We start from the raw sequence: 25266 nt of genomic DNA, 5'->3' as shown, positions 1-25266 counted from the left end.
ACCCCAAAACCTGTCAGTGGGTTTGAGGCATGCTATCTGAAAACAAATTTAAAAAATGGCAAAGAATCTGAAAATTTTCAACTTTTCAATGGTCCTTTAAGCTAATCATGCTTGGTTCCATTGGGTAAAACAACCAAACGTTACTTTAAAATTGTGATATTTACTCAATATCACTTCATTCTACATGTCTAATTTTAAAAAATAAAAATAAAATCACCAGTAATAAATCATTTGCACCAGATTCTCAAAAAAACTAAAAAGTCTCTGCACCTCAGCTCCACTGAGAAGCCACGACTGACTCAGCTGTGACCAACAGTTCAGTCTTTTTTTTTTTTTTTTTAATAGTTTATGGTATTTTAACTGTGATGCTGCTAAAAATACATTTTTTAGGTTCTCTCTAGTTCTATTCATCATCGTATCGTTTCCATGGAGGTGCAGGACTTTATATTGCAGTGAAAAATGAGCCCACAGTGAGTAAAAACTGTTTGGTTTGCTGTGATAGAATTCACCTAATGATGCAGCTGCTTGTTAAACTGCACCAGTGACAATTAGCTCTGAATGTCTGAAACCAGCCTATGAGCTGCTACGTGACTTTATATGCCCTGATGAGGACTGTCAATTAAAACACTAAACCCATTTATTAAAGGCTTTTAAATGCTGCAAACCAGTATGTCTTTATATTTTCTGGTTATGACTTGAAGTAGAACCCCTCTCTGGTCTGGATAGGCCTCTTATTCCAGACACTTGACTTGTCACAGTAGGAAAAGCACAGGTTGAACTGCTGACACTCGGCTGGCTCTGTTCCACTAACTGTCGCCCTAAACGCTGACAGCGAGCCAGACTGACAAATAGCAGGGCTTTGGAGCTGGCTAATCTAAATGGATTCCAGTTTTTATTATTTACATATGTGATGTGTTTCCTTCTGGTCTGCTGTTATAAAGAAAAAAGAGGCCTATAATCTCACATTAGAGTGTAGTTCCTGAAGTACGAGAGATGAGATCTTTCAATTAATGTCAGATTTCCTGCAAAGCAGAACTGTGGAGCAGGAGCAGACTGGAGTTCTGCCACTGGACTGATAGTTTCTATCTGCACAGAGGTGCAGGATTGAATTTTCCATTCAACTTTAAGCCATCTCTGTTTATTTGTCCTCTTCTTATAGTACAATAAGACAGTCCTGCAGTATTCAGAGTCTTGTGCATCTCAGAGTGAACCCTCCAGTACTTTGCATCTGCTTCGTTCAGTAACGCAGGGACAAAGTTTCCCCCGAGGCTTCCCACTCTTTCTCCGACATTGCAGTGTTATCTTTTTGGTTCAGGAGTTCCTCAGACTCTTTCTTTCCCTGTTGAGTAAAAACCCCTGCTGCTGTATATAATCCCTGGATTCCCCTCCTAACCCAAGGGACAGAAGCTGGTTGAAGTGATCCATCTTTCCACATGACATTCCTCAACTTTCCCCATAAATATGTTTTTCTCTTCCACCGTCACAGGAGCAGCAGACTTTCTCGCCTTACAAGCATCAAATGAAGCAAACAAACCCTCAGAGAGTTTCCTCTGATGCCCACCAGCAGGCTCTTTTGTTGCTGCCATGACAGCCACCGACCGCTTTCCTTTTGCTTACAGCTCTGAGCAGCGTCAAAATATGGTCCACTCTGATTCTACCATTCTAATTTCCTGCAGGTCTGTCTAATTTCAGATACCTTCATCCTGAATTTCTGAAGTTTAATTGCAGTGTACGATTTGTTTTTGCTCATTTTACGGTCAGATTTTCCAGAGTGTTGTGACAGATTTTCTTTGGTTCCTAAGATCATGTAATGCTTGTGCTTTCATTTTTTGTTCGATTGTTTCTGTAAGATTTCTGATAAACACAGGTTGAAGTGACCGTATTATGCACATTTACAGAGTCAGAATTTTAGAGGACACTAGAATATGTTTAAATGCTTTAACGCATGCAAGCAAGCCTACCCTCCTTTCTTTTGTGTGTGCTGTCTCTTCTCTTGCTGTGCTAAATAGTAGACAGTACACATTTTTGACATATTTTTTTATCTGGGAGGCACTTTTGCACTTTTTAATCTTTTACTATGACAGTATTAACATGCTCAAACGCTATCTCGTTATTTGTAAATGTGTTATGACAATGACAATAAAGTATTGAACTGAATTGAATGCTTTAAAGTTCAAAACACACACTATTTTTGTCATCCTGTACTTTGCTGCAGCATCTCCTCTCACCCTCTGTCTGAAACACTCCCATAAACTCCCATGAGGCAATGCTGGGTATGTACCGAAAGGCCTTGATTCCCTTGTGGACCTGCAGTCCATAGCCATGTAGATGTTGCTATTTTCTACTATGCTGTTGGTTCCAGTTGCTTGGACTCCACTGGGATTGCTCCATTCCCATATTGCAGATCTCCATCTATGTTTTCGGCATTCGCACACTACATCAGACACCTTGCTGCTTGTGGTGTAGTTGCTGCCTGGACACAAGTTTAACCCCAGATCTCTGAGCAGAGGGGCAGATAAATGTATTGTATCTTGAGCAAAAGTGGGTCCAGTGAGAAAGCAATGCCAGACTGTGATCCAACTCTTCATTTTTTTTGTACGAGGGGTTGGAATTATGCTAATGTGTTAAATGGTGATGTAAACAAATGGCAGAAGAAAAGCCTGAATTTCAAATGAGGCCTTTCAGGCATGTAAGGAGTTTTCTGTGTGAGAGTAACTCCCTTTGCCTTTGAAATTTACAGAGCCTTCAAATGACCAAAAAAGTCATATAACACACTACAGGAAGGGGAAGCTTAAAAATGGGCCCTTTAAATGTAATTAATGACCTTTGAAAGAGCACTTTGTAAGGAATTTTTGCTCGTTTCCAGTGAGATGTTTGCAAAAGAGTGCTCCCAAATCTTATTGTATGTTCTGTTCATGTGGTGAAATATATGATCATAGGGGATACAAAGGAAGGAGGTGCATATTCAAGACCATTAACTTCCTCTGCAGGGCTCTCATGCAACCCAGCGCTCCTCACACGACACACAGGCAACAAAGTGAAAGAGGAAAGGGGTACAAGGGAACCCCGGGGTTTACAAAAAAAGCCCCCATCACGCCCCCCCCCCGTTCTCCGCCCGGCCACGTTATGAATCACAGCAGGCAGCTGCAGAAGTCATCAGCATCCAGAGGAGCCCCAAGTGGATCACACCTCCATTTATGGACCAAAGTATCTCAAAACACAGAGACGGCTGTTCAGAAAATCTACCACAAATCTTCAGTCAATTACCATCCACCGAGTAAGCAGGGCTGGAAAGCTACGACGCAACATTCCCCCGTTCTGACATAAATGTGGAAATGTTCTTGTTTTTGAAATGCCAGGCAGCTGCAGCCGTATTCGTTTCACCGCTTTGTCAGTTCAGGTTCTCGACTGCGATTTCCTTCTGTGTACAGATTGGAGTGCACGGCTGCGTCGTCCTCTCGCTGCTGCTGCTGCTGATAGCTTCTCCACATTTCTGTTCTCGTGTCTGCTCTGTCATCCAACCAGACAATACAGAGAGAGAAGCAATAACTTTCCACACAGCAGCCTCAAGACAATTATTTCCAAGAGCGCGGGGATAGAGGAGGAGGAGGAGGGGGGGAGGTCTGCAGATTTCCATATGTTGAAGTTCAACAACAATAAATATCACGAAGGCAAATCTTGAGAACGAGAGACGAGCTGAATGGTGATTTACCACGACAGGCTCGAGTCAGTGTGGGAAATAACGGAGTCTGCGTTTATAACGTTAATAAATAATTTGCTGATAACGATGGCTCGAGTCCAACTCTTGAACAGGGAATGTAACTGTGAGGAAATTTATTATCCTCCCGAACGGGGCTGGAAGGAGAAGTTGATCTAAAAGTTAGAATTTAGTTAACATTTGATGGATCACATGTAAGAGACTTTTTACTGAGAAAAATAAAAACATATCTACTATATAATAACTGTAATTGTTATTGTGAAGTGTTCACAAAACAAATGATCTGAAGAAGTCACCTCAAGACATGTTTGAGTTCAAATAACTGTTAATCTTGATGGAAGCATATTCACACAAATAATATATGCAATATGTTGGTATTTTCCCTTATTGTACTTCATAATAAAACATTATTACTGTACTGTGTAGGTGACTGAATGTATACTGTATTTGATTATTCATACCTTTACCTATATATGTATATATTTGCACAAATATTTACACATTTAATTTATAAATATCACAGTTTTCTTAAGCATTCATTGTTTAAAAGTGTTGTAAATGTAATTATCCACCATAATATCACAGCAGGGTCTCAGTCTTATTGTGTAAGACAGTCAAGTAAAGTAGTATTTTATATATTTTTTGTAGTTTTTAAACTCCTAATATGTAAATTGCATAGGTATAATGATACAATAAATAATATTTCAGGCTCTTTATTCCGATATCTAAGCTTGTCATGTTACTTTATGACACCAATCACAGTCTTTTCTTCTGGAAATAATAAACGCAATTCTTGTTTCAAGACGCTCAGAGATGCTTTACAAAGTAGGAAAATAAGTAAAAGATGAATAAATAAAATGGCGACAGAAACATGGGAAGAAAGGGATTATGAGTAGTTTTGCAAAGATGGAAAGTACTTTAGTGCGATGGTTTAAATGTGCTAAATGAAAAACGGTGCCTTTGACTTTGAAATGTCTCTGTGTTGCTGTAAAGTGTGAATCGGGTTAATGAAACAGCACCAACACCAAACACAAAACCCCAAAACAACAGCGTGAAAACATAAAAATGTGGGACCACTGATCAGGATGTTTGTATTTCCAGAAGCAGCTCGTTAGGCAAATTGCTCGTTAAGGGGACACTGGTTTACACAAGCTGAGTGGGCGTTCTGTTAAGTGAGAGTCTGGCGGTGAGAGCAGCACTCACATTATCTGCTGCTTCTCGCTAACGGCGTGTAGGAGAGTCGAGCTGCTGTCAGTGATTGTAATGAATCAGGAGGAGCGCGTATGAGGACATGGTGAGAGCTTGAATGAGATTCTAAAGTCACTTACTAGCGTTTTCATTTATTCCACAGTTTCTCCCAGTAATAAAAGTCATGTGTTATCACAATAACAGCCAACTGCTATCACATAAAGACACCTGAGTAAACTCCATTCACAGAAAAAAAAGAAGTTTAACACCGTTGAAAGCAATGCTAAAGTTTGAAATTATTTTAGAGTTTGCAAAGAAATCAAAGTTTTAGTTTCTTCCCCAGAAACTGTCCCTATGAACAAGGAGTCACCCCATGACTCGATAGCGCTGTGGATTCCTGACACTGAAAGACAAAACTCTGGTGGATTATAGGCAGAAATTGCAAAAATACTTCACAACCCGGGAAAACAATATTCTCATGCCTTTACTTTGAACCTTTGCAGCGACAAGAATCCGCATCTAACACTGAACTTAAAACGTGCGACGTAAAACATGTCCCACAGGCTAGTCACAATGATTTGAGCTGACCTTGATCGTTTTGCATAATCACTTCACCTGTATGAGAACAGCTGGATGGAACTACCAGAAATCTCATATTTCAAACATTTCCATGTCTTTTTTTTCCCTCACTATTTGCTTCTGCTGAGATTTAATGGCACCAACTGTTTATCTTGAGGCACTTAACTTCTAATATTCAACCGACTGCATTTCAATGAGCATCTATTGACATTAACATCATGGATTTAGCTGCAAAGCCCAAACCACAGCACTGCCCGGGGTACATTCTGGCTTCAAGCCAAATGAAAAAGAAGAGCAGAGTAGCTTTGAGGAGGCAGTTTGTTGGATTTACAGCTAAAAGGTGAGGAGTCAAAAAGTGATAGAGGCGTACAATTAACATAAAAAGTTAATTAAATTGTTAATTGCAATTATTTGTGTGACAATAACTGTCCACTAAAATGTCGCAATCATGTCAGCCTTACAACAGATAAGTGAGAAACTGGTTTTGTAATTGGGATGAACTGGAGTTTCTGCAGTTTAAATTTTACTGTGTTCTAACCTGTTTTTACAAAAGAGAGTTTGTTGTAATGGAGGCTAATATTTAAATTAGCACAACAAACCTTTGTATGATGAGTACAGAGTCAGATCTAAATGGCATCTAAAGCAAAAATCTACTAAAGTGTTCTGTCGTATGAAAAAGGTGTCAAATGTTGTTTTTTGACTGCTTTTTTAAATTAGTTTGGATTTTCAATGCAAATGTGCTGCTGAAAATCTAGTGACTATGACTGTGTTTTCTCATATTGCAACATATATATTTCACAGAAAAACTAAGTCGAGCAACGTCAGTTATTTTCAAAATCACACAGCATGGCCCAAAGGTGGACACATCTGTGTTCAAACATGGTGGTGCTGTTTCATCACGATGACCTAAACCAGGGATGTCAAATTCTGGCCCGCGGGCCAAATTTGGCCTGCTTTGTAATTATATTTGGCCCGCGAGACAATACCAAATGACTACTACAGCTGCCCCCGATATTATACTGTACAGCGCATTCACCGCTATACTACAAATCCCATAATGCCCTGTTGTTGTTTTGGCGCATCAATCAGGACAGGACCCAGAAACTCCCTCTCCTCTGTGACAGTAGGCATAGAGACTTCACACTACAACTGTCACTGTGCCATTGATGCGTTGCTTGTTCCATATTCAATGTTAAAGCAAAATTTGTTTCGGTCCATATTAAAAGGTTCATTTGCTCAATGTTGGCCCGCGACTTTGTTCAGGTCTTAAATTTTGGCCCACTGTGTTTTTGAGATTGACACCCCTGACCTAAACCTTTAAGATTTTCAGTTACATTCAGAAAACAAGATAACCTACCTAAAAGTGCAAAACATTATGCTATTTGGATAAAAGAATAAATAAACTCAGTTGGGTTAACTTGGTTTAGTTGTTGTAAACTGCATGAACGCCTTTTAGTGTGACAGTGTTTCTCAAAATCAGAATCAGTGTTTTTGCCGAGCATGTTTTAACGTACGAGAAATTTGACGTGATTTGTTTGGGAGAATTTTTAAATGAGGATAAAAAGATTTTAAAAGAAAGCAAGCGCCTCTTGTGCGCCAACAGCAAGTAAATGTTACAAATCAAACAAGCAAAAAGTGGAGCAAATGTGAGGAATTTTAGGTAATAAAACCTCACAGAAATATTTACAGTGTGCAGGAATGTGCAAATATTGCTTCATGTAAGCAGACATTTAATAAATCTTTTCTACGTGTTGGTATCTTTTGCACTTCTCTTGCTGTTTGGTTGATTGCTGGAAGCGGTTCTACGTTTCCCAGAATTTAATTTGCACATCAGTGCAGGACACATTTCTTTACTCACTGTAACACTGCCAGAGTTTCATTAATAAATCATAAATCACTAAATTAAACTTAGGAAGGGTTTTACATTTATGAATTGCTGGTGCAACCCAGAGTCGATCTTTCCTCATTAAATGCAGCGTTAAGCTTTAGGTCTGTAGCGGTGACGGTTAGAATCAGAGGTTTGGAAATGTATTATGTCAGTGAAGGTCCTCATAAGAATAAAACTGCAAGAGTGTGTGAAGATGGAAAAAAAATCCAGCGTAACAAAGCCTCGTGTGTTTTCTTCTCTCTCTGCTCAATGTCTCAAAGCTCTTTTATAAACCACCTTTCCCCTCTGTCTCCGTTCGTCTCTCTGCAGCACAGTCCACTTCATCCTGTTTATCTTTTCCTCACTTTCTTCTTCACTTTGTCTTTTCTTCTTCTGCTGTAACTTTCCTTCGCTCTGAGCCACGGAGCAGCTGTTTGGCTGCATGTGTTCGTTTCCCCCCACAGGACGGAAAAAGGCTGTTGTCATCTTCTGTCATTTTAAACTGAATGGGTTGTTATTTACCAAATCGGCTCCTGTGCATGTTTGGGTGAAAGCTTGTGTGTCTCCGTTTGCTAATGTGACTTGACAGCATGTGTCCAGTTTTCCGTGAGGACAACATGGTACAATGCCGATGACGAGCCGCAGCAGGGGGTGCTGGGTAATGAGCTTGTTGACATGGCGATGATCAGACCCTTTGCTCCTCTAAGCTTTAGTTATCTTGGGATATGCCAGGTCAGCCGGAGATCTGACCTCTGCGAGCCAAAAACACGATAACTGAACGCTAACGCTCGACTACGCGGGACTGCAGAGGCACGAAAATGTGATTAGATTTAAGTTTATGAGCGCAATTCTTCATCTGATCAGTAGTTTGTGGCCACTGGACTGTTGGTTTCTGAACACACTGATTTTCATTTTCAAAGAGAACAGAAAAAAGCAGATGGTAAAACTTTAGACTTTGCTGCTGTTTTTGTCGTATTTATTGGTTAACTCTGTATTTTTAGGTTTTACTCTGACAAAAGATGACATTTGAAGACATCACCTTGAAATCTGAGCAACTATGACCAATTCACCATTTTAATCTTAATAGTGATGAAATTAATCAAACTGAGAAAATATTTAAAGACTAACAGAAATTGTAAAGATCCTAAAACAAGCTACAACACCCTGAAGAGAACAGGAAAATGAAACTGGAGGACGTTTTTGGACCATGCAGTGTGTTGAAAGGATACATTAATTTTCTGCAGAGTCATTTTTTTGTATGAAAAGAGAAGATAGTTAAAAGACTGACAGCTGGTGCATTTTTGAGGTCTGGATGGAAATGAAACTCACTTCATGTGCTCATCAATATAAATACTTTAAGCCTGTGATAGAAAATATGCTTCTTTGATAACTCAAAACACAAACCTGTGTACCTCCAACTCCCAAGGTTGTGCTGTGAAACATTAAACTAAAGGCGCCAGTGATTTCACAAGAAGTGACTAAATTGATGCCAAAATCCTGAAAACATGTCATTGCTTGTTGCTCGAGTAACAAAGGTACTGAAGATGGTGTAGGTGCTGGAGATACTGGTCAGTAATGATGACAGAAAGTGCAGGATGTGGTCAAACGATGTATGTGTTGTGTATGTCAGATAATCAGGGATAAGTTAAAGATGACTAAAAGCCAGAATGCAAACGTGCTCACAGGACATTTGGAGCAAACAGAACAAATGCCTCAAACTTAATGAAGCAGCTCAGAGACACAAATCGGATCTAAACACAGAATTCAAGGTGAGTAAATGTCATTTTATATTAACATGTCGTCACCACTGTCACATCCTGAATGACAGCAGCAGCTACAACAGTTGTTAAAACACTAACACAGTGTTCAGGCTAACATTTTGGTGTTCATGCAAAGACAACAATGCTGCTCATACCATTGAGGGATCACTACTGTCACTGTTCCGTCTGTCAACATTGTTTTATGTGTTCTAACCCAGTGTGTGCATCAACTTGTTAAAATAAAAGTTTAGACTGAAATGGACTGAAGTTCATGTGTATTGTTACAGACGACCTAATTTCTGGTATTAGGACTTTGTTGAAACGTGAATAAACATTCAGCAGTTAAAATCAGTTCATATTCTGAGTCAGGTTTGGATAAATTTGCTGTGTTGTCCAACTTTCAACACTGAAATGTTCATATTGTACAGTAGCTGTGGGTGTTTTCATCTCCAATAAGTTTGATTTTGTAAAACATAGAGCCAATTTCTCAGAAGAGAAAATAACAATAAAAAGTGATTGCCATATTGTGTTCCTGTGTTGACTGAGGATGTCGTTCAAAGACGACAATCCTGCTGTAAATCTGTACAGTCAGATAGTCAGCTTGACCTTCTGGAAACACTCCAACTCTCTTTAGATCAACACCATGTTTGTTTCAGAATGTGTTTACAGTCTTTATGCTAAGCCCGGCTAATCGTCTAAGACTTTGTTTTATGGAATCATTCGGGAGTGTTTGACGTGAGACGTAAAGAGCAACTTGCTTGTTACTTTGTGCAGGAGCACATGACTTCAGTCCAGGTGGCAGTTAAGCATCATGCATATGGTCCATTGTCACGGCAGATTAGCTTATTGTTTCTCTCGGTGCTGTTCCAATCCCAGTAATGGACTGCAGCTTAATCGGCTTGAACTTTCAAAACTACTTACCTCCCGCCGGCTGGACGCAACTGAAACCGATACCCTTCAAACAGCAGCCGTTGTGTGCATGTCTGTCTGTCTGTCTGTCCGCCAGTCAGTACATTCATTCACGCACAAGCCTTCCAGCAGCATTCACTGTTGTGTAGCCAGCATGAAGCAGTTACAGTGGACAAGGCAAACTTTTACAAGTCTGGATAATGGATGGACGGATGGGTGGATGGATGAATTAAATTAGGGGCCTGCATTAAAACGACTAAAAGCCTCTTTGTCTGCCGTATGAGCTTGTTATTTCTGGATTCAGAAACTGTTTTACGTCTCCTTCTGAAACCTTTTTCGGTCTGTTTTTCTTGCACACAATCATTATAAATCCAGACTGCAAACTGAGCAAACCATCCCTTCTTCTGTGCTTATTTCTGTCCTGACGTGGTGGATACGGTGCTCTTCCCAAGATTAGTTTTACTAGATAATATTTAATAGCAGAAAATAATATAGTCTGACATGTTGGTTGTGATCCAGGGAATCCAGAAAAGAAACTATTCTGAGCCTCATGTTTCAGAAGTCTGCTTTATATAAGGCCAAATTGTACCAAAAACAAATATCTTGTCCCTTTTCATTAGATTTAAATGAAATCACTTCTTTGTAGTCGTAGTGGTAGTTTTTTAGGATATCCTGATGACAAACTGCAGGTCTTAGAGACATGAAAGTCTCTGACGAGGGCTTGGAAGTTGGTGAAACCTTTAGAATTCCTATTTATTATGACAATCTAATGATGTTTTTGGTCAAATTCATGCAGAAACAGAGCAAATTCTTGCAGATTCACCAACTTTTAAACATTAAAGTTCACTACTTTCTGCTTACAATCCCACAATGCAATGAGTTCCAGCATGAGGATGCAAAACATACAGTTGTAGCAGCACTACGCCTCATGTCAGTGATTTATGAGTACATAAACTGCTGACTCTACAGTCTAGTATAGTGAATGAAAAAGAGTGAGTTTGGACACAGCCAAGATTTTTCTGGCACAGAAAAAAACTGACACCAACCCAAAAACATCTTACCTGCAGCAGGATCTTGTTTCCGTCGTAGTCCTCCGTCTGCCAGCGGACCTCGCTGATGGGGCTGCAGGGGTGAGGCAACAGAGGCACCAGCACTCCAACATCTCGTACCCTCACCTCCATCACCGCCGACTCCAGCACCACAGGACTCTGACCGCGTGGGAGCCTCTTAAACGACAGCTGGATCTCCATGTCAGGGTTGGAGTACACCACGAAGAAGCAAAAGTCCTCCTTCTTCTGCGCGACCCTCCGCTGAAGCAGCAGCTTGTACAGCCGCACCATGTCAGCATAATTTTCGTGACGGCAATAAACTGTAAATCGCACAATTTCCTTCCCATAGTGGACCTGCCGTACGGCCCAGAGCGGCGTCCCAGAAGACAGAGTGAAGAAGTCCTGACTGCATGGCGTCAGAGGCAGCATCCGGCGGCCATTGCTGACCTTCTCGGTGTGGTGGTAGCGCCAAGGCGGCCTCTGCAGAGCGCGGTGCAGCATCAGTATGTGCTCCTCACCACCGTACGCCTCCTGCAAGAAGAGGATGACCGCCAGAGCCGGCTGGCAACCTGCAACCGGGCTGCCATTTTGGTGGCGTTTGGGCCGAGACCGCTGGGAGACGGAAGCCCGTTCAGAGACTCTGAAGAGCTGCAGCTCAGGGTGAACCCAGGCCAGGACTGCATCAGCAGCTCGCTGCAGGAACTTTCCCTGGCCGGGGTCGGCGATGAGGTGGACGCTGACGAGGAATGGATCCTGGAGCTCGCCCATCGATAACTCACCTCCACCAGCAGACATGAAAGAGAGAAGAAGAGAGATTGAGGAAAAGATGGAAAAAAGAAGGAATAAAATGGGATGAGGAAGACATGGAGAACAGAAGATAAAAGTAGAATCAAGATTTTTGAAGTAGACAAGGTTACAGGTATACAAATGTGAAGTCAACCCTCTGAAGTTCAAGCGGTTTCTGGGCATTTTTTTGTTTGCTCCTGTCACATTTTTACTCACTGGTGGACTTATCTTTCACTGCAACATAAACCTCTGCACCTCTATGGACACAACAGAGAACTCAAAGCTGTCCTCTGTGCAGTATGACACAGCTATAATACCATTAATCATTACAAAAGAAAAAAGACTTTATTTATTTTAAATATAAAATCTGGAATCAACATGTACAACATCTTTTGAAGTTTTCCAAACTTGGTACCAATACAAAGACAAGGGGGCCTCCACATACTATAGATGTGTAATTATCTATATTTATGATCTGTTCGGGGGATTTTTTTTAAGAAACATGTAGAACAAAATGATTTTGATTTGATACCATGATTTAAAGCTTAGATTTGGTTCATTCTTGCAAGGGAACAACACATCACAGGAGAGTCGTTTACAGACTGAAACTTAAAGATCTGAGGATTCTGGCTCTGATACATGGTGTAAATGTGAAGATTTCTTCATTCAACGTTTTTCTTATGATTCCTGCCTTTTCTGCACACGGAAACTCGAGGCTGAATTGGGTAAAGAAACTGGTTAAAGTATGATTGAGGTTAAAGTAAAGGTTAGTTTAAGATAGTAATCAAGATTAAACATTAATTATAGGCCCATGACGGGACCACCTACGTCCTGCTACATGAAGGGCACTGTATTTTTTCTGCAAGTCGAGACTAGACATAAACCATACGTCGGATGAATGTGAGTGTAATTTCTGGGGATACTGGGGCTGTTTCTCTTTCCCTCCATCATTCTCCCTTGTTCTTTGTTTAAGTTTTCCCATCCTTTCCTTCTTCCCACAGATCGCTCTCTCCCAACTGTCTCCATTTCACTCATCCACGTCTAGCTCCATCTTTCTTCCAATTTCGATGTTTACCTTTCCCCCTCCTCCCCTCCAGCAGACCCATGTGGAGCAGGGCTCCTCTGCGGAGGCTCATTAGTGCCATTAGGAGTCATTACTGAAGCCCGGAGGAATGTTCCAGACCACAGCAGGAGCCATGCATTCAGGTGTAGCCTCTCCCTGAACCCCTGACCTGGAAAACCTCGGCACCGTGACACAGGTGCTCCTAAAACTGCGCTCATATTTAGGCAGTGTTTTCATTCCTGCATGTTACATGTACACACTCTTATCTCCATGTACACTCATTCTTTCTTTTCTGAGAACTTTTCCTACGGTCTTTATCTGACTTCTCGGGGGACTTGTCCCATTTCGTTTGTGCTGGTGGAAAGGACATACAGTCCACTTGTCCCTGGCACGGCAGAGTGTTTGGCTCTTGCCAGAGTCCCTCCATGAAACAGAGAAGCCAAACAGGGATGGGTTCTGTCTCATGAGTCCCGTTGGCCTTTGCGAAAGGACAGTTTCTATTTGACCAAAGAGGTGACATTTTCTAAATGTTAAGCTCAGCTTACAATGAAACATTTCTAAAAGGTGTCCATTAGAGGTGTAAGGACACAACAGACTGAAAATATTAAAGCTTTCATGAAAAAAAACTGTGCTGGCATGTGATTCTGCTAAAAGGTGTTTCGTATAATTTGTATAAAATGAAAATGTAAAGGCTTCTAAAAACTGACTTTTTTAGAAGCCTTTACATAAGAGTGTCCTCCCTTGTTAAATGTCTAAAGCGGTAGAACTGATGCCAACAAAACAAACTTGTATGATCCAGATTTTATGTTTTATGTCTGTTTGTGAGAAAATGTGTACATCAGCATTTTTAGGCTGCAGCTGAGACCATTTAAATCTCCCAGTGGTTGTGTGTTTATGAAAGTTTATTGCCTCCTCTTACTTCTAAATGGAAAATATGAGAACCTTTTGGAAGCTGAACCACTGAAATGTAAATAATAAAGCCATCACCCAAGTGCACAAGATAAAAACATTGCTAAATATCACACCTAGAGGTCATAAATGATACAGGCGTCACAGGGTGATGGTTAGAAGCTTAACCCAAAGGTTTTATGGGCTTTGATCGCCAGCCTATGCATCAGGAGCACCTGTTTTGTTGACCTTTTTGCAAGGAAAGACTCCTTACAGGATAAGTCCAGTATATTTCAACATGTTGTGTTTCTGGTTGGTACGGATCTATGGGTCACGCTGGCTTTGCACTGAAGCAATTCTGACCAATAAGGACACTGCAGAAAGTGTATACAAGAGCAAGTGTCTGTGACATGAATCATTTGACTGTAGTAAACAGAAATTTTCTGCCTAAAGTGGACATGTTGCTAACTGCATTCTTCACATTATAGCAAATGGGCTGAAATGACCTAGAATTATTCTTCAAGGGATTTGAAAGGATTCAATTTGCAGATTTGACATTTAACTCCAATTTGACAGAATGCAAATTAAACCCAAACCTCCTCGTGTGGCTCAGTTTGTCTGCAGAGATAAAAAAAACCAGCGGGATCAAGAGAGATCCAGTGCAGGTTTAAGCCTGACATCCAGGTCGCAGACATCCTGCCGCACAGGGAGCACAGCGCTCATTAACGTCTGCCTGATCCCATTAGAATCACTGTCCGTCTCCCTGACATGTAGCTGGCATCAAGACACCAAACAAAGGGATGATAGGGATCTTTAAGGGTATTTACTGTACAACACAATGTACTGTCCCAACAGGCAGCTTGATATCTTTACACTAGCTCCTGCTTCACACAGCTCCCACAGTGTTCGTTATCGGGAGTCAAAATGAAACGAGCCCATCAGAAGCAGAGATCTTTGTCTAAACTGTCTGATTGCTGCCTCTTTAGAAGAATACAGCAAACAGAGCAGCAAATAAGGAGATGTCATTGATTGCCTCCTGCCATGATTTTAAAAAAACCCTTTATCCTAACTCTTCCTTACTATCCAAACATCTCAGTATCTTGCGGTTACATTTCAACAACATTCCTTTCTTTTTGTCTTTTTTAAAGGTATTTATTTATCGCTTGTCTTAAATCTTTCCTCACCTCATGTCTCCTCATTTATCCAAAGTTCTCGGGAGTACGTATCTAAAATGATGCGGGGATTAAAGACGAATCTAAGTTTGGGTTTGAGGCCACGGACTGTCTCCGAGGCTCCCTGAGGGCCACACACACCGTGCTTATTTCTGTCTGATCGCATTAGAATCACTGTCTATCTTCTTTGCATCTAGCTGAGATCCAAACCACTGTTTGAAACACACGGATGACCAGGACACAATGGGATATTTAGAATCCTACACGGACACTCAAACCTGAAAGTTCATCCTTTTCTCTGCCTGCAAAACTTTGATCGGACATATAAAGACACACATGCATTTTGCGCACCCACTGATTTATGTTAGCTCAGCGTTAACAAATGCTGCCTCTGGTTTTGTTTTGATTATAGGAGTCGCAACGCAGATTTATTTTTTCATCTCAGTTCTCAAATCTCAAAGATCAGACATCATCACATACTTAGAAGCATGTCCTCTGTTTCTGTTACTTTTGCAGCTACAGCTAACAAGAAAGATCTACAACCTATCAGTGGCATGTGACCCAAATGTTAAGTTACTAGAAGCACTTCCGTCTCATTTATGGATGCATTTCTCTTTCCTTCCTCCTCCTCACATACTCTTGTGAATTACTCTACACATTTAAAAAAAATCTGAAAACTTTCTTGTGGCTCTACGTACCATAGATGTTTCACGACTAACATTTTTAACTTGTTTCCACATTTGTCTTCGATCTGCTCTTTGTAAACACAGCCTGCAGTTCAGCCCAGTCGAGCAGAAAAGTCCCTGAATTTTTGTCACATGACTGTCGGTCAAGTCAATTTCTCAGCTGTGCAGATAATTATCATGCCACTTTATTGTTTGTTGTTTTCATTTCTAATCCCCCAAACCATGACAGTGTTTTCAGCAGAATGGCAGCTTAAATATCAAATAAACGGAATTATTTGGGCTCCTTGGTGTTTCTGCTGTGGACTGCTCAGTTTAAAGGACACGAGGCAATAAATTCTATGGTTAGGAAGGTTTGAATGTTTAGCGTTTGTTCAAATTATATCGAGTGGTGTTGATTTAACTGAATAATTTGGATGTCGTTTGCAGTGCTGAACTCTAATGCAGTTTTTTGTGAATTTAATTTGCCATCGATGAAATAAACAGGTTGGACAGAACAACTGAAACGCCTCAGTTTAACATAATATGATCAACACTATGTTAGAAGATTTTAAAAGAAAGCTGACGTTATAACTGAGATGGAGGAAGATTTACTTGCAGTCCAGGTGGTTTTAAACTGGTGTACCTAATAAACTGAGCCTAAGTCTGCTTTAATTTCAATGTAGCGCATTAGGACCTGATACAACACGTGCCTGAACGCCTGAGTTTAGAGGTCAGCTTTGGTCTTAATAAGTTAATCCTGCCTTCCCCCAAACTGCAGCTTTCTCTTGTCAACACACAATCTCCTCATTTTTGCAGGAAAAGATTCTCACACATAGACAAACAAAAAGGAGTTGTTTTTTTTAATTCCTACATGGTGTAATGTTCTCAAAGGGACCAGCCTGAAGATGGCTGAGTCATTGGGGAAGATGCAAAGTCATCTGATATTGGACTATGTGTAAGAAGAGCATCAGCTCCTACACTGGTGATCTGATATAGATATATACAGCATGTAGCAGACATGTGGAGAGAAAACTGGGTCAGTAATGGTGAGAAATGCGTTGACCACATGGGCACATATGCTCTGAGCAGCGGATCCCCAGTTCAAATCCTCAGAGGGCATCTTACGTCTTAATAGGTTAATCCTGCTTCCCCAAACTGCAGCTTTCTAATGCCAGCTTCATTAAGAGGCCCTTATATCTTTCATTAAGACATTTTGCAAAACTCAACCTACCTTTTAGAATAAAGGACAAAACTATTCAATTGCAAACATGCATAAATAACTGTTTCAAGACAATAACATACTGACAGGTTCAAGTGATGCAGATTTGATCAGTGACAGAAACACAGAAGGAAGACGGACTTACTGTTACTTATCTGGTGTTAATATCATTTTTAGCATCTTAAACTAGTGCAATCACAGACGCATCTGTCACAAATACAAAGAAACGTGACTCAGAAGCCACAAACACAACACACTCTGGTGCATCTTTTGTGCAATTTACCAAAAATACACCATTGGATCGACTGGAGCCGAGGCTCTCCTCTGGCAAAGAGGGTTAATGGGGAGCTGGCACAGAGGGGAATAAATTAGAGATTAAGTCACCCCAATCCTGTGAAGGGAATGAAGGGGGTTTGTGTGTAAAGCTCTGGAGGAGTGTGTCTCTAAGCTCTTAATCCACTTGAGTCTTCGAGCTAAAACTGATGTTCTGACTCGACCGGCTGCATTCACAACTCATGCATGAGCACAACCATCCTGATCACACACACACAATAAACGTCTTCATTTATAGATAGGCCTGATTTATTTATTTTTTATTCTCCGGGACTTTTTTTTTTACCTTCGCTCTGTGTTTAAGTGTTAACCGGCAACACATGCTCGCAGCCGTAGCAGTAGATGACGACGTGAGATAAAACAACACGCCTTCCAGCGGCCCCTCCACATATGAGAGTGATTAGCAGCGAAAACTCAACCCTCGGAGTTTGTGTGTGTGTGTGTGTGTGTGCAGAAGTATTGCAGTCGCAGCTTTAGCGAGCTTGGCCCTCGGAGCAAGTCAAAACAAGGAGGAGGAAATTCAAGATGGGGGCCCCCTTTTTTGTTGTCTGGTTAAAAGAAAGAAAGAAAAAGATGCAAGTTCCAAAACTCATACATCACTTTGACTGACTGGTGCCAAGGAAATTAAAATATAAAGTCTTGCCTATGCATGAACTTCCAGGAGTCTGTTCAAATCTCAAATTTCAAAGCGTCAATCCGTCTCCTAACTGTTATGCGGGACATGTCTGGTGACATTCTGAGCTTTTCTAATTGCTAAAAAAATCTAATTAATTGATCCAACTAACAAGTATTTTATGAGCCTCTGAGGCCTGATATGGTTTAACCCTCAGACCAGATGTCCTCCACCTCTGGGCTGCAGACCAGAGCTGGGCTTTAAAACCATTTGCTAATGAGCCATAAAGGCAAACAATAAGAATCAGCAAACTGTGCTTATAAAATGGAGCTGCATTTTCCATCATTTCCTCTCATGCCTCCAGAAACAACAGACTCATTTTTAATTAACACTCTGAAACTCGCCAACAGGTTTGAAAGACGTGCTGTCTTTACAGTAATCATCAAAATCATTTATCAGAAGAAGAAACTGACAGAAATAAAAATCTATGGATTGTCAAGTTTTTAAAAGTCCTGCAGCAATCCTGTGTAAAGGGGGGCTATTTTGGGAAAATTAACCAAATTTAAGCTCAAAATCATGATATTTCATCAAAATTATTTTACATATCTTGCTCAAAAAATCACCAAAAAGAAAAACAGTTTATATTAACTGGAACCTGTCTAAAAAAATAATAATAATAATAATTATAAAATTAAGTGCCCTTTGCTAAAATATTCACAGTATGGCAAGTCACTATATTTCCAGTGTTGGTGATGCTCTTGGGAACTCAGAAAAATGTTGTATACGTTGATTCTAGGTTTTTTTCAATTTTTATAGAACAAAATAATCAAGACATTCAACCTTTGTTTTTTTTCCTTTCCCCCCTTGATTAAATGGCAAATGGACTGCACTTATATAGCGCTTTTCTACCTTTGCGGCACTCAAAGCGCTTTACAATGTTTCTCATTCACCCATTCACACACACACATTCATACACTAATGGCGACAGAGCTAGCCTTCCATTGGGAGCAACTTCGGGTTCAGTGTCTTGCCCAAGAACACTTCGACTGTGGAGGGGCAGGGGATCGAACCGCCAACCTTACGATTAGAGGACAACCCACTCTACCACCTGAGCCACAGCTGCATTGGGGCATTATAACTTTGTTACGCTTCAATGAAGCGTAACAAAGTTTTTGAGGAGCAGGATTCTACAGTGCAGTGAAAAATAAGACCACTGTGACAAAAAAACAAAGTGAGAGGACCAGGAAACTGCTGGGATTTCCAGAGTTAAAGTTGGTACCAGTGAGCAGTTTATGAAATCAATGTGAAAACTATGTGAGTGCTGTTGATTTTAGCCACAATAATAAAAAAAAAAACATTACAAAATAGAGGTGATTTTCAGTATCTGTTCTTTAGTTTTAGCATTCCTTTCCTCTAAATTTCTCCAATCTCTATATGATTTTCTGTTCTTCTTTCTGACACAAAACTGAGCTGTGAACAGACTGATGGTCAATGGTATTCTATCAGAGAACAATCAGCAATTTCCTCAGACTGAAATACTCCAAATGTCAAATCTGCAGCTGAAAACATTCCCAACATCAGTGCTTTTTACTTGTGTTTACTAAAGGCCACAGCTGTTTCTGGATTCAAAAATAAAAATATATGTGAGCCGCTTGCCATAAAGAGGCGGCTGATATATAGCTGTCTTCTTGGCTACGAGCTCAAATTAAAAGCTTCTGTTGGGTTCTCTGCTTGTCAGCTGCATCTCACACTTCAGTCCAACGAGGAAAATTGCAAGTCTGCATTTCTGCACGTAATTAAACTACAATGCCGAAGTCGACACACTGAGAATGAACACGCCTGTGCAGTCCAGAGGACACGAAAAGGACACGGCTCGGTATTTTTTGCTTGATACGACTTCTAAAAGAGCAACATAAGCAGGACCTGAAAATAAAAAGGGAATTGCCGACTTCCTTTCCCAGAGCAAAAACACACAAAGGGCTCTGTATGCGCACGCCGCCAACCCTAAGGTTTCACAGAAGATAAAAGCAATCAGACCGAAATGTGGAGCCACTATTCTGCTGCGAGTCTCCAACTTAAGAGGCAGATAGATTAGATAGGTTACGACAGACTGCTGTGGGGAAAGATTAGAAGAGGACGAGGCTTAGCGAGGAGACCGGAGCCAGTCGGGGCTGGTCCAAGTTCACGGATGTCATGTGACCTTCACTGTGCGAAGAGACTGGCTTAGGGGAGGCACAAAAGGCTCAGGAGGTGAAGATGCTGTGGTCCGACTTAAATCCATTACACTCAAACATTAACCTGCACTTGACTCTTTAAGCAGTGTGATATATTTGTTTGGGGGTTTTGCGTCTTTAATGCTGCAGATTTTAACTGACTTTGACTTTACTCTGGCGATTTTGTACACAGTCGCTTCATTTTAGGGAAACACAGGAGAAGATCTCACACAAACAAGGCAAACGAGGAGTTTGTTGCTACATGGCATTATGGACTAAAGATGGCTGCCTCATAAGGGAAAATAATGAGTGCTGCCAGTCCCCTGAAATTCAAAAAGAGCTCCGACACTGATTATCAGATATACATGCAAACATAGGAAGAGAAAACAGCCTCAACAATGGTGACAAATGCATGGGGGGAGCTAATAGTTTGAAAATAAATCTGTAAATGGTGATACATGCAAGTCATATTATCTACAAATAAGATTTACAGACGTGTGCTCTGACAAAAATTTGCTTCCACTGCATATAAATACCTAGCAACGTTGGCCCTTCTGCATTTATTTTGAGATTGTGAAATGTTTGCGCATAGTTTTCCTGACACGTGCGGATGTGGTTCAGATTTCTGTGAGGACTCTCTTCACAAATGTATGCAGCATTTAAGTGCCGGTTACCCACAAATTGTCATACGCGTTTCCAAACCTTCTTTGATTCAGCGATCACACAACAGGCTAAATTGAAGCTGAACGTCATCGCCTCAACTTGAGGGTCTTCGTGGGTTCAAAATGCTAAAACCTGATCCAAAGCGGATCCGCGGAGAAGAAGCCAAAAATCTTCCGGTTCGAAGCGGCCTGAGTATAATTAGACGTGATCCAAACTGTGGCTGACCCGAAAAGACCCAAAACAGAGAGAACACTGGCAGCAGCCATGAAAGGAGTAGAGACAAGGCAGTTCACACAGCCCGATGTATGACAGGGAAACACCTTTTTAAATTTACTATATTTACTTAAATAACCACAAATGTCTGTAAAGTATTGTGATTTTTCGGTCATTTAAATACAGTAAAATGGTGTCATTTTATAGTCAAACATTGTCAAAAAACAATTTACCATTAACAGAAATAAAGATTTTTACATTAATGTTAATAGGAGTTAGATTATTTACATTTTTTAAACTTTTTTTTTAGTTTGAAAATGTAAATTAATACTTTTTTGTGATTTTGCTAGTTATTATTTCAAATTTATTAAAACAGGAAAAACTAAAATAATTTTTTTTTTACCATTTTTTAATTTTTTCTTTTCTTTTCACACAATAAAACATGTGTGTACAATTTTTATTTTTTTGCGAATTATAGTTTTTTGTTTCTTTTTTTAAATTGTGCAATATTATGGTCAAATGTTGTAACAGGATAAATTACTATTTGTACAAATACTGATTTTTGATGTGGTCATTAATTACAGTTTGGGCCCGTTTCTCTTTTAGGATTAATATGTAAATTATTTCCTCTTTTCTGTGATTTTGGTGGCAATTACATATAATTAAAACAGAACAAATCAGAGAAAATCTGTAAAATGACTCTGCATATTTGACCTTACACCAGCAGTACAATGGAACCCAGCTCATTAGACCACACACACACACACACACACACACACACTCACACACAGAACTGATCTGCCTACGAACCCAGTCGGTCTCATTTGGGCCTTAACGCAGCTTCTTCCTCACAATCACGGTTCCACTTCGCCGTGCACTCGATGAGCACACACTGACTCATTCATTATCCTGCAGGGCCCACAACAAGGCCGACAGACAGAACTGCTCCAATTAAACCATTAGCAAATAGCCGACTGCAGCACATTTAGCTGGCCTCATGCTTCAAATCTCATGTCGGAGGATGCACATTTGGTAACACTTAATCCAGGGTGCCTTACAGCAGCAGCAGCGTCTCGCACGTTTCAGAGAGGAAGAAAGCGCCGCAAGCTGGTGTGTGTTTGTGTGTGCTGATGTGTTTCGGGTGGTCCTTGAGCCATCAGGTGCTATTCAAACTGACTGTGCTGAAAGTGTCTTGGCTGACATCAGTGCGAGTGGTTTGCCGTGTAAAAGGATACCCGGTGCAGTCCCTCTTACACAGACAAGTGCGTCATCTTCCCCAGTGTTTCAGTGTGAATGCAAGTCTGTGCCGATGGAAGGCAAAGAGGTAGTGAAAGCTCAGATCTCACTTTAACCAGTAAAAGGCGTAATATACACCACATTCTCTGTTACACACAAGTAAAGTGTGACGCACGGCTCACACGTGATGTTTAAATGTCAACGCTGGTATTGAAATCTGACTGTAAATTACATATTTAACATATCTCTTTTTAAAAAACCAACACAAGCACTTTCGTTATTACAGAGTTGGTACAAAGAGAATATATGTCTCTGCATGTAGCTGTAGCTGAAGTGCAAAAAATGTAAACACAAGTTGGGATGATGGCGACTACAAAGACACAAACTGCAAAAAGTTAACTGATTGCTTGTGGTTTTTCCTACAAGTTTAAAGCGTCATCACTGCTAATCTCACTCTGAAACAATGGAGACACACGACTGCACAGTGAATTCTCTGATTCAGTAATGAAACAAAGAGAAATAGAAATCACCTGGATGCAGGTCTAGTTATATAACACCTGCAACGAATCCACAAACTGAATTAGTTACTAAAGCAGGACTCAGTTCGATCACTCATGATGCAGCGGTCTAGTGTTTCCAAGGTGGCCTCTAATGCTGAACTATGAATCAAAACCAGCAGTGTTTAATGTTGATTCTATGAAAATACACCTAGAGTAGTGCAAAAAAAATGCTTTAAAATTTTTAAAAATATACTAGAACCTGTAAGGTGGTGGTGGTTAGCACCGTTGCCTCGCAGCAAGAAGGTCGCCGGTTCGCGTCCCAGTGAGGACACCCAGGATCTTTCTGCGTGGAGTTTGCATGTTCTCCCCGTGCAGCGTGGGTTCTCTCCGGGTTCTCCGGCTTCCTCCCACACAGTCCAAAAACATGTTGAGGTTAATTGGTGATTCTAAATTGTCCGTAGGTGTGAATGTGAGTGTGCTTGGTTGTCTGTCTCTAAGTGTAGCCCTGTGATAGACTGCTGACCTGTCCAGGGTGTCCCCTGCCTTCACCCTAAGTCAGCTGGGATAGACTCCAGCCCCCCCGCAACCCTAGTGAGGGTTAAGCGGTGTATAGATAATGGATGGATGGATATTAGGACTAAATGTGCTGCTTGTACAAAAAATGTGGCTGAATGTTCACGAAAACAGGCAAAAAAATTAATATTAAACTTTAAAACTTAGAGCACCTCGTTGTAATCCCCTATCTGATTATAACTGTAAGTTTTGCACACCTACGTGATGTTCAGCAGGTCTAACTGCCACTCAAAACCAAGTCCGACCTTTAATTATCGTAGGGAGGGGAGCAAAACTCGCAGTAAATATTTAATCTAACGGCTGAAACACAACCGTGTGTGTCGTGTACAAACTTGGGAGACTGCAGTTGGACTAACTCTCATGCACATGTGTTTCTGGTTCTGCTAATCTGCTGCCTGTCTCGGCCGAAATAACAAGAGCAGCTCCTCCGGCATTAGTGGATGCACAGTCCGTCTGGACGGGCCAAGTGTTTCATTTTATGGAAAAGAGTCATCATTTGACCCGAACACAGCACAAAAAGCATAATTAACGTGACATTAGATGCAGACGCATTACAAAGGCTCAGTATAGATGAACCAGCTGCTCAAGGCGGGTCCGCTGCCTGCACTGGTCAGTGCATGGGGTCATTTAAAAGGCTATGTTTTCTGATCATCACCCTCAGGGGCTGAGAAATGAAGCCAAGTCACAGATTTCCTAAAAAGCAGTTGTGAAGTTCATTGTGTTTTCTGCCATCTTGTCAGTGCCAGAGTCTTCCAAATGCCTGGATTATGCTCCAGTGTGGACACCATGGATATGTAACTATTGTTATACTGTTCTAGTCCACTTCGAGGTCTCCGTTCCATACATGCACAATCGATGGCATTTATGTTTTCTGTATATGCAAAATACTGCCAAGCATGTGCGCTACTGTCCTTAAACGACAGCCCCACAAATTTTGTGCAGCGTGCTGACGTCCACAGACTCTTCAGACTTGAGGATATAATGGAATTTGCTTTACACAGACTCTAGCAAACTCTTGTGTTGGATGCTTAAAGTATAGTTCTGGCCTAAATGCCCACTAAAGCAAAAACTAGCAAAGACATGGAGTATGAGTGGTGCTACAAGTGCAGTTCCTCGAATGGCCACTTGAGGCTGTCTCCAAAAGTCAGTCAATCCCTACAGTGCCCCATGTTAACAATCACAACTTTACAGCAGAAATAAACACATTTACAGTCTGGTACAAAAACATGTTTTGGTCTTTATTGCCAATTTTCCAGCAGATTAAAACTGTACAGTTAGGGAATTTTGATGTAACACGCTTGTTTAAGTTGTATTAAGGCCTGAAGTTATGTATAAATAAAGGTGTGACTGCTATGAGTTATACGCAGGTGCTGTCAAAGGGAGCCGTCCACTCCATCTCTGTGCTCAGTTGTGCATTAGCTGGAATTTGTCTAGTGCTATGTTTTTCACATCCAAGTACACATCCATAAGGGTTCACTGTTGTTCATGTGAAGCAACTTTCATCATTTCCTCAAGTCTGCAAGAGTCCACGTGCTCAGCAGTAGTATATATCCATGATAGACATAAATGTAATCTACTGTGCATGTATGGAACGGAGACCTCTAAGTGGACTCCAGTGAACTTGAAAAGTAATAGAACAATAATTACACATGTTTTGTCTGCATTTCCCATTTGCACATCTACAAGGGAGTATAATTAAGGCTGATGGAAGAGTCAGGCACTGGCAAAATGGCAGTCGAACTGTAAAGTGCTCTTTATTAAACCTGTGGGTGATGTAACAGAAGGTTTGTCCACCTTTATGCAGAGTCCATCATATTTTCATTCAACCATTATTATTAAGGGGGAATTTCTCTTTTTAAATTGCGTCAATTTAAATTGCAAAAGTACGATGAAGATTTCCAAAAATATGTTGCCATCCCAGGTAACAACAGGTATCTCTAAATTAACAAGTGCACATCTTAAATGATCTACTCTTTAAACTAAAACAGCACATTTGAGCCATTTTAAAGACCCTGCATTAGATTTTATATCATGTGATTGTGATTTTTGTGTGTATTTA

General features: G+C 40.7%; 1 protein-coding gene across 1 annotated transcript in view; it reads right to left on the bottom strand.

The window, feature by feature from the left end:
- Positions 1-25266, bottom strand: part of fam124a (family with sequence similarity 124 member A) — a 41769-nt gene that overhangs the window by 1466 nt on the left and 15037 nt on the right. Inside the window, exon 3 of the mRNA XM_008293176.1 lies at positions 11083-11849. Coding sequence (XP_008291398.1) covers positions 11083-11849 — 767 coding nt within the window. The remainder of the gene's footprint in view (positions 1-11082; positions 11850-25266) is intronic.

This window comes from Stegastes partitus, unplaced genomic scaffold, assembly GCF_000690725.1.
Source record: "Stegastes partitus isolate 25-593 unplaced genomic scaffold, Stegastes_partitus-1.0.2 Scaffold863, whole genome shotgun sequence".
NCBI lineage: Eukaryota > Metazoa > Chordata > Actinopteri > Pomacentridae > Stegastes > Stegastes partitus.
The sequence above is the reverse complement of the archived record's forward strand: the minus strand, read 5'-3'. Positions and strand labels throughout refer to the sequence as shown.